We start from the raw sequence: 10,378 nt of genomic DNA on the forward strand, positions 1-10,378 counted from the left end.
CTGCTCCCCTATTTCTTGACTCATTTTGAGACATTTTTATTATGAATAATTTGCTTTTTATAAGCTTTTTTTTAAATAAAACATTATCACTGAAAGGTTGTTTTGAAAAAAAATATATATCATGTACCTCAAAAAAAGAAAACTCCATTTTAAAGTAAACAAAGTAAAAACTGTTATTTAAATGTAGTGTCTTTTTGTGCTTTTATAGACAACAATCATTTTTTTATATATGATTCCAAATGTTAAATAATTGATTCTGAAACTATCAATATAGAAATGCTAAGAATAAAATTCAAACATTAATAATGTTTGAATGTGATCCAACATTCATAAAAAAATACAAAGGCAAAATCCAAATAATACTGCAAAAGGGAATATAAAACAAAACTAAATGTTTCTTAATAATTTATTGTTTTAATATGTGATTTTTTTTTATAGTACAAATCAGATTTTTTTTAATTTCTTGGTCAAGACCTGGAATAGGATGATTATCAAAAAATCCGACTGATTTATTTACGTTTTCAATGGATTTTAACAACCATTTCGACGGTAACATTTCAAAAGGCATCATGTACATTTTGACACTTTCTGGGTTATTGTATATTCTGAAAGTACTTCTAATAAGCTACCTCTCCACCAAAAATGAGCAAAAGTTACTTCAGTAAAGTCTGTTTAATCATGATTTTAAATAAAGTAACATAAACAAAATCTCTGCCATCAGCAGTCCCAGTTTATATAGCCCTGTCAACCTGTCAAACAAAAGGCTACATAAACCTCGTGACGAAAAAAAAGCAACATGAAAAAAGCGCCATGTACATTCGGCGAAGAAAAACGAATCATAACAAAGCGCCCCCCTCAGTGACAGCAGGGTGATATCGACGTTGGTGATTTCAAAAGAAGTTATGTTTGTTTTTCTCAAATAAAATTACGGAAATAATGTTTTATTGAATATGGATGATCAAGTATCCACAAAAACAACGTTATTCATCGTTTGTTATCATTAGAACATCTTATTTTGCTTTTATATTAAAATGGTAATTGAAAATGGATGCTCAACATTCAAATGCGCTTTTCTCAAAACTCATGGTTTGTACATGATGCTGTTTGAAATGTTGGCATCGATTTCCTTAGCGTGTTACACTTGCCCCACCTTATCCTTGTTTATTATATTAATCATTCATTTAAATCAATAATCATTACTAGAAACAGATAAAACGAACAATCAGGATATTTTTTTGGTTCCAACCGCTTGCTTTCATCAACTACTGCTTTGAAAAAGATCGTACAAATTGTTTAAAAGATTAACCATTTTATAATTTGTGAAATCAGTGATAGTATTTGCGTATTGAAAGACAACTGCCATAAATACAAAACCACATGCACCACAACGAGAGTTGAAATGTAGAGTAGGGTAATCGTCAAAGAGACACTTTTGGTTTTTAACTTACAACGATTATTATTTTTTGTTTTATTCATCAGCATGTTTTAATGAGATTTTTGATGCATTTTCTTTCTTTTAATGTGTTTTTACCACGTTGATCAAAATATGAGAACGATCTTACGTCTACAGCCACAGTTATTAAACTGTCTCATTGTAGATGCACTTGGCCGGAACAACGAGACAGCTGCGGGGAACAATGGGACACCCAGGGATGAAATAATCGCAAAAAAAATCAATTTCGCTTACGAACTTTCTTCACCCGCGAAAAAGAGAGGAGGCAAATCACGCATAAGAAAATCGCTCCCGAAATTCTCCAAGAAAATCAATTTGCTGATGATTTTTTGTGAATTTCCTTGTCAGCACCACTTAATAATATTTATTTCACTTTGTTTACACACATTGCCCATCTACAAAATGTGACAGGTCATTTCTCGACGTGTGACGTTACACTTGCAAGTATAGTACACAGAAAAAAATAATGTAAATTTGGAAGCTTTAATTTTGGAAGGTTGAATATTACCTCTTTTATGATGTAATTTTACCTCAATTTAGACTGAAAAAGTGACATTACACCAGAAAAGTGGTAAAATTACACATTTCCAGAGGTAAAATTACACCTTTTTTCAAACATAAAAGATGTACCCCTTCCCAGATGTAATATTACCATGAATTTTTGTAGTGTAGTGAAAAGGATATTCCACCGAATAATCAAGATGATGATTTTTTTAGATTCTTTTTACCGATCTTTCGTGCACGAGAGAGGAGAGCAATGCTCCTTTCGGATTTTTTCTCATGATGAACGTCCAGAGATTTTCTCTTGATGATGATTATTCCATCGCTGGGGACACCCTATGAAAATCAATACTTTTCTAGTAAAACATAAAGTTTTTATATTTTTCCATTGCCGATGACTTGCCTTGAACATTTTGAAGCAATTTTACAAACATAAAACTTAAATAAACAAAAGTTAAACTAAAATGTTTTTAAAATTTACAAAATCCTTTTATTCATACCACATAACATTATATTTTTGGTTAAATATAGTTAGAACTCAATAAATATGAGCAATTCTCTACGAAATCGGTCTTTTTTCTTCAATTTTAATTTTTGTATTTTTTAATCCGGCTGAAACTTTTTTGGTGCCTTCGGTATGCCCAAAGAAGCCATTTTGCATCATTAGTTTGTCCATATAATTTTCCATACAAATTCGGCAGCTGTCCATACAAAAATGATGTATGAAAATTCAAAAATCTGTATCTTTTGAAGGAATTTTTTGATCGATTTGGTGTCTTCGGCAAAGTTGTAGGTATGGATACGGACTACACTGGAAAAAATAATACACGGTAAAAAAAAATTTGGTGATTTTTTTATTTAACTTTTTATCACTAAAACTTGATTTACAAAAAAACACTATTTTTATTTTTTTTATTTTTTGATATGTTTTAGAAGACATAAAATGCCAACTTTTCAGAAATTTCCAGGTTGTGCAAAAAATCACTGACCGAGTTATGAATTTTTTAATCAATACTGATTTTTTCAAAAAATCGAAATTTTGGTCGTAAAAATTTTTCAACTTCATTTTTCGATGTAAAATCAAATTTGCAATCAAAAAGTACTTTACTAAAATTTTGATAAAGTGCACCGTTTTCAAGTTATAGCCATATTTAAGTGACTTTTTTGAAAATAGTCGCAGTTTTTCATTTTTTTAAATTAGTGCACATGTTTGCCCAGTTTTGAAAAAAATATTTTTGAAAAGCTGAGAAAATTCTCTATATTTTGCTTATTCGGACTATGTTGATACGACCTTTAGTTGCTGAGATATTGCAATGCAAAGGTTTAAAAACAGGAAAATTGATGTTTTCTAAGTTTCACCCAAACAACCCACCATTTTCTATCGTCAATATCTCAGCAACTAATGGTCCGATTTTCAATGTTAATATATGAAACAATTGTGAAATTTTCCGATCTTTTCGAAAAAATATTTTTGGAATTTTCAAATCAAGACAAACATTTTAAAAGGGCGTAATATTGAATGTTTGGCCTTTGTGAAATGTTAGTCTTGATTTGAAAATTCCAAAAATATTTTTTTCGAAGAGATCGGAAAATTTCACAAATGTTTCATATATTAACATTGAAAATCGGACCATTAGTTGCTGAGATATTGACGATAGAAAATGGTGGGTTGTTGGGGTGAAACTTAGAAAACATCAATTTTCCTGTTTTTAAACCTTTGCATTGCAATATCTCAGCAACTAAAGGTCGTATCAACAAAGTCCAAATAAGCAAAATATAGAGAATTTTCTCAGCTTTTCAAAAATATTTTTTTCAAAACTGGGCAAACATGTGCACTAATTTAAAAAAATGAAAAACTGCGACTATTTTCAAAAAAGTCACTTAAATATGGCTATAACTTGAAAACGGTGCACTTTATCAAAATTTCAGTAAAGTACTTTTTGATTGCAAATTTGATTTTACATCGAAAAATGAAGTTGAAAAATTTTTACGACCAAAATTTCGATTTTTTGAAAAAATCAGTATTGATTAAAAAATTCATAACTCGGTCAGTGATTTTTTGCACAACCTGGAAATTTCTGAAAAGTTGGCATTTTATGCCTTCTAAAACATATCAAAAAATAAAAAAAATTAAAAATAGTGTTTTTTTGTAAATCAAGTTTTAGTGATAAAAAGTTAAATAAAAAAATCACCAATTTTTTTTACCGTGTATTATTTTTTCCAGTGTAGTCCGTATCCATACCTACAACTTTGCCGAAGACACCAAATCGATCAAAAAATTCCTTCAAAAGATACAGATTTTTGAATTTTCATACATCATTTTTGTATGGACAGCTGCCGAATTTGTATGGAAAATTATATGGACAAACTAATGATGCAAAATGGCTTCTTTGGGCATACCGAAGGCACCAAAAAAGTTTCAGTCGGATTAAAAAATACAAAAAAAATCGAATGACCGAAATCCTAGAGAACTGCTCATATGCCAAAAATCACTTTAATTCATGTTTTAAAAGATTTTCGTAGATTTTGAAAAGTTTAATGAAGAAAAATCAATGTGTCTCATTGTTACCCATGGGCTGAAAGGAGTGGGGAACAATGAGACAGCCCTGAATTTTAACATTTATGAACAACTTTTCAAGGGAGCGTCCATAATCAAAGCCACTATTATGGCAGACGTATATCCAGTAGACACACCTTTTCCCCAAATATGAGTCTGATCGGTTGAAACTTCAACTTAGGAGAGCCATTTTATCATTGTTCCCCGCGTTTTATTGATGATTACTCTACCATAAACAGAAGCCTTGCCTTATTAATTCAATATCGATTTTAGGTAAATTACTGCTAAAATTGAAGTTTATTATGGGCAGAATGAAACGAAAACCAATATTGGATTTTCCATTTTATTTAACGTTGTTCAAATTAAATTACATAAGTAGGTATCACTTAACATTATATTCTTGAAGATCATGTTCAGTATTAAAGTATTCGTATCAGTGCTTAAACTCTTAAATTGATATGCGATTTGAGTGATTTTCAGTTACGTGTCTTTCAGTCAAAGGAGAGTATTTTAATGCTGTGAAAAGTTCAAGTAGTTCTGCTGCATCGTTGGCAGTGGATTGTAGTGCTGCATGTTGGCCGGGTTGTGCTCGTAATGCTGCGGCGGCGGTTCAATTCTGAACTCCATCTGGGGACTGCTCGCGATACCCTGCATCGGCGCGACCTGCGTGGTTAAGTAGTTGACCTGTCCGCCGCCACCGCCACCGTTACCACCACCGCCTCCGTGGTTCACCACGTTGTTCTGGTTCTGGGCTCCGTTGGTTGGTGTCTCGTACTTGCCACGCTTGAACCGCCCGTACAGCGAACTGTACGGCAGATTATAATGGATCGCGGCCTGGTTGATCGACATGTGTCCCTGCTTGACCGAGTCCAGCGCTTCCATCATGGCGTCCTCGGACCACGGAGTTGGGTTCGTCCGAGACAGCTCGATTCCCTCGCGTTTGCAGCGTCCGTAGAGGGTTCCGGTTGGAATTCCGAACTCGGTGCTGGCTTTTTGGACCGAAGTTTGTCCACTGCGGATCGCTTCGAGGGCACGGTCCAGATCTTCGGCGGACCAGCTGGTGGGAGCAGCGTTGAACGGGGCGGCCAGCCGAATACCTTCACGACGAGCGATCTTGTACAGCGTGGAAGATGGGATTCCGTACGCCTTGGAAGCTTTGTTAGCGGAGATGGTTCCGGATCGTAGCGCGTCCAGAGCGTTGTTGAGTGCTTCCTCGTTCCAGGTCTTCGACGGACCTTCCTTTTTGGGAGTGTCAATGCCGAGGCGGTGCGCTCGCTGCCACAAAGTCGTCGACGGGATCCCGTAAGTGGCCGATGCCTTGGTCAGACTCATGTTTTGGGAGCGCAGGGCTTCCAGGGCCGATTCCATGTCCTCTGCGGTCCAAGTTTTCGGAGCATTTGGGGTTTTGGGATCGTTCGAGTTGGTGGGGCTTTCCAGATTGCTGTACTGTCCGGAAGACTCGTCCATTGTTCCATTCTTGATTTCCTCGCTGGCGTCCGATTGGTAGCTCTGGCTCATCGCTCCGGATCCTTCCGAAGGTTCGGCCATGCTCTGCATCGATGATTGATCTTGCTCCACTTGAATTTGATGTTGTTGATGATGATCCTCTTCAGAAATAACTTCCTGCTTGACAATGATTTGCGTACCCATTTCGAGCGGGGCACCGTTTCCGTTTGACGGAGCAATCGTCACTAGCCCATCCGGATTAAGGTGACCGGTTAGGCCGGACGCGTACGACACCGGACTGTGCAGGTGCTGCTGCGAGTGTTGATCGATTAAGACGACATGTTGTTGATGCTGGGGCGGAGGCAGATAGATAATCTGCTGATGCTGGATCTGGTGATGACCCGGCAGATGCATCTGGTGGCCAACCGGATTGTACAGCGTAATCGCTTCCTGAGTTTCGTGCGGCTGGAGAGTTTCGAATTTAATCCGCACGTCACCTCCACCGTTCGACGGAATGGCGACTGTGGCGGCATTTGTTGATGCTATCTCACGAGTTTCGTGGCCTGCGGCACCGTTCATGTCGCCATGTTCCGTCACCGGTACAGCAGTTGGTGCCGGCGGTTCCGGGGCAAAATCCAGGTAGCCCATCGCAACTCCCATCACGGATCCGTTCATTTCCACACCACGAGTCGTCATTTTGTGTTTTGTTTTGCTTCTTTGCCGTCACCGGAGTTCTGTTTTGTACTGCCGTTCACTAACTTTGCATAGTTCTTCCACTTCCCGTGGTTAAACTCGTTTCAGACACCGCTAATTCACTGTAATTTCGCTGTAAAACTCAAAACTTCACTGACAACCACCGAAATTTGACACAACAACCTCGCTAAGCGTCTCTTTTTTCGCTTCTAAACTTGTGGAATGCACCTGACAACTAACACTGACTACCGACTGAGCCAGCGGAGTCCTTTTTCTTGCTCTCTTTTTCTTTACCTGTTGAGCTCCGGGACGGCTCGCGCAGGTACCTGGCTTCTAGAAATTAAAGTGCCTATCTTCGACGGTGGTGGTGTGACCTTCAACCAGGCAGGATTTTGTGCGCTTGGTCCAAGATGCTAACGGTAAAGGTGAGCACATAATTAGTCCGCAAGAAGAATTCCATTTCATGTTGACGATCAACGAATTTCATTCAACCCTTCAACCCCTTGTTTTCAAAAGCTAAATTATGTTTTTATTGTGTTTTTCTGCTCACCCTTGCCACATCATCTTGTAGCTTCTTCCCGTTCAGTTCAACGCCGCGCGCTGCTAGCTTGCTGGCTCGCTGACTGTCTGACTTACTGACTATAAGCTATTGACACAACGGGAGTTCTTGTGGTCGTAGAATGTTGGGATGATGTTTGATGCTCAAATATTGATGTGCGTGAAAACGAATTGATAATTTAGTGTTCACAATTTTGAATGGCTGCAAATATTTAAAAAAAAATGTTTTTTTTTTATTGCATTTCATTGTAATTTTATCTGTTAACGATTTCGTGTTAGTTTACACTTTGTATCAAGACAAGCAAGGAATAATAATAAGAACTAGGCCGGTGGAAATATTGTTCATAATTTATGCCTCGATAAATCAGGAAAAAAACAATATTTTTCGAGGAAACTAAAACATTTAAACAGAAATTGATGTGCTACAACTAAAATTGATCTGTGGTTGTTTATGCTTCATACAATCAATTTTGATTTTTATAAGCAATTTCTAATAAGTTCTATAAGTGTCCACGTGGTTTTGCAAAGCAAATCAAGCAATTAATTTTCAACAAATAATTCACACACGCATGCGTACTTCTAGAGCTTTGTTCTACCTTAGTTACATGGAAATAATCTACATAAAGTATATACAGTGGACTATCTCGTTGTCGATAATGAAGGGACCATCGAAAAACCTAACCAAAAATCATAGTTTTCTGAGTTCGATATCCCACTTTTATACAAATTTTTCAGTTCAACCCATATAACCATTTTCATGGTTGTAGTACCTGAACTCAAAAAATCGTATGAAAAGTGGGATATTGAACTAAGAAAATCATGATTTTTGGTAAGGGTGTAGAACGAAAACTCAAAGCATCCTACTTGAAAGGACTGAAAAAAATATTGACAGCTGAAGCAATGTTGATATTGAGAAGAAATCTAAATACAGAGTAAGTGTCGAGCGTATTAGCACAGACAAACAGAGGAGACTTATACAAATTTATTTGTAATCCATCGTCTTTTCATAGATACATCAACTCACGGCGACACGAGCGCTGCCTGGTGAGCTACAACCCAAACACCATCCAAACATACCAAAAGCTGAAAATTTGATGAACTTAAAAGACGATTTTGTGTTCAGTTCTTAGAATTTAAGTAATTAAATTCATTATACAGTCCAAACTCGATCATACAAAGTATTCGTCTGATTTTCTCCTAAGCCAATCTTCGCTAATAAGCCTCAGCTAATTTCTACGAACACTTGAAGATCCTTCGGATAAGCGAAACTTTGGATAATCGAGGCGTCGGATAATCGTAGTTATTCATACGGTCCAGACTCGACTACCCGAAGGCCTTGGCAACATTTCACTTCGGATAATCAAAACTTCGGATGAATTTCGTTGTCTTATTTTGATTGTTGAGCTTCAATATGTCCCCTTAACTACTCTAAAGTGATTTAATTTCAAAATGGCGGCGTAGGAATATATAAAAATGCATTTTTGCAATTCCGTCGTTCTTGAACGACGAAATAGCCTACTTTTCTGTACCAAAAATAACAGAATCGAATAGCAACACTTTTTAAAATAAATGCTGAAAAATTCTACTTTTCAGCACTCAAATGGGCACTTGTTTCGAAAAGTAACACTTTTCAACATTTTTTTGATTTAAACGATTTATTGACAAAATACATGAAAATTTGACATAAAATTTCACTCAGTGTGTTTTTTGGAATTGCAAAAAATGTTGTATGGAACTCGTTGCAAAACTTGATTTTTTCAGCACTCTTCGTATTTATCCAACTCGGTGAACCTCGTTGGATAAATGTACGACTCGTGCTGAAAAAATCCACTTTTTACCACTTGTTGCATAAACTACTATTTTAAATTTTAGTGGCAATCAACCATTTAAGTTTGACTAAAATGGGGTTGCAGAACTCGAATTTGATGTTAAAATTAGAAAAAAACGAGATTTTTATGTTAGTGATTCTGATAATCGCGCTTCGGATAATCGAAACTTTTTTTAAAATAATTTTCAAGAATCTCGAAATGTAACTGATGATTAAACGTATAAAAAACATTACTTTTTTAATAGGTCCTATAAACATAAGAAATACAATAGCGTATAGGACCTTTTTTGAAGAAAAAAAACTCTTGATTTGCATTCATATAAATGATTATAAATTGGGAGCATAGAAATTTATATTCATAAATTGGGTCTCCTACGAAAGGCCGAATCTCAAAAGGCCGAATCCCGAAAGGCCTAAATTCATAAAGCTAAATAACTCGAAAGGCAGAATTCTCATAAGGCAAACCGCGCCAGAAAAGGCGGAAACGCATTCCAAAATTCGTTTGTAATGCGTCTCCGCCTTTTCGGGCGCGGTTTGCTATTTTTTAATAAACCACATAGTTATGTACCAAAAATTGATTTCGAAAAAAAGAAGACATAACTTTCTAGCACAGCTGCTAACTGAATTATTAAAGTTTCTATTTATTTGCCGCAAAAAAATTGTAATTATTTGATGCATGATCAAATTTCGGTTTTCGTCACCATAATTCAATAAACAACAAGATTAAAACACTTTTGAAATGCTTTAATTCATTCTCCTCTTCTCACGTGTATACATGGTAATAATATGATCGGTAAAGATAAACAGAATACAACAATAACACATTTCGTTAGCTCACTGTATCTTTGAACATCATAATAATCAAGGAAAATTGTGAAAATATGAACAAAATTCCATAATCATTCTGCCTTTAAATACATTCGGCCTTTTGAGATGTTCTGCCTTCCGAACAATAGACCGAATTCGGCCTTTTGAATTTCGACCTTCTGAGATTCTGCCTTTCGAGTTTCAGCCTGTTGAAGCAATCCCCATAAATTGACGTGATAATCACCAATACAATTCCATATTGTGGAATGCACCTAATGTACCTTAGGGTAACGTTCAAATTACATTATGCAAATCATGGCCATAGGGCAGACTACCAACTTGTTTTGGGCAAATGCATGCACCCATCAAAAAATCAAAAAAATGCGTTACCATTGGCATGTTTGGCAAAACCAAAAACCTGTCCACCCTCACCTGTTGACTGACCCAAACATGCAATCACAAATCGTCGTGATCGTGCTACCTTGTCGCACGTCGAGTTTGGGCCAAATTAAGTTATGAACTTCATTTTGTGCAA

The 10,378-nt window shown here is 36.2% G+C and overlaps 2 protein-coding genes across 2 annotated transcripts in view; both read right to left on the reverse strand.

The window, feature by feature from the left end:
- LOC128092823 (uncharacterized) overlaps nucleotides 1-10,378 on the reverse strand; it is an 81,752-nt gene that overhangs the window by 4,174 nt on the left and 67,200 nt on the right. The window lies entirely within an intron of this gene.
- LOC120423289 (uncharacterized) lies at nucleotides 4,839-7,139 on the reverse strand. The gene has a single exon (XM_039587051.2). The coding sequence runs from the start codon at nucleotides 6,651-6,653 to the stop codon at nucleotides 5,022-5,024; it is 1,632 nt and encodes a 543-aa protein (XP_039442985.1). The 5' UTR covers nucleotides 6,654-7,139; the 3' UTR covers nucleotides 4,839-5,021.

The sequence above is a fragment of the Culex pipiens genome, chromosome 1 (assembly GCF_016801865.2).
Source record: "Culex pipiens pallens isolate TS chromosome 1, TS_CPP_V2, whole genome shotgun sequence".
Taxonomy (NCBI): Eukaryota; Metazoa; Arthropoda; class Insecta; order Diptera; family Culicidae; genus Culex; species Culex pipiens.

What these genes read in the sequence shown, in the direction of transcription:
- LOC120423289 (XM_039587051.2), bottom strand. Translation starts at nt 6,653, where the DNA reads ATGACGACTCGTGGTGTGGAAATGAACGGATCCGTGATGGGAGTTGCG.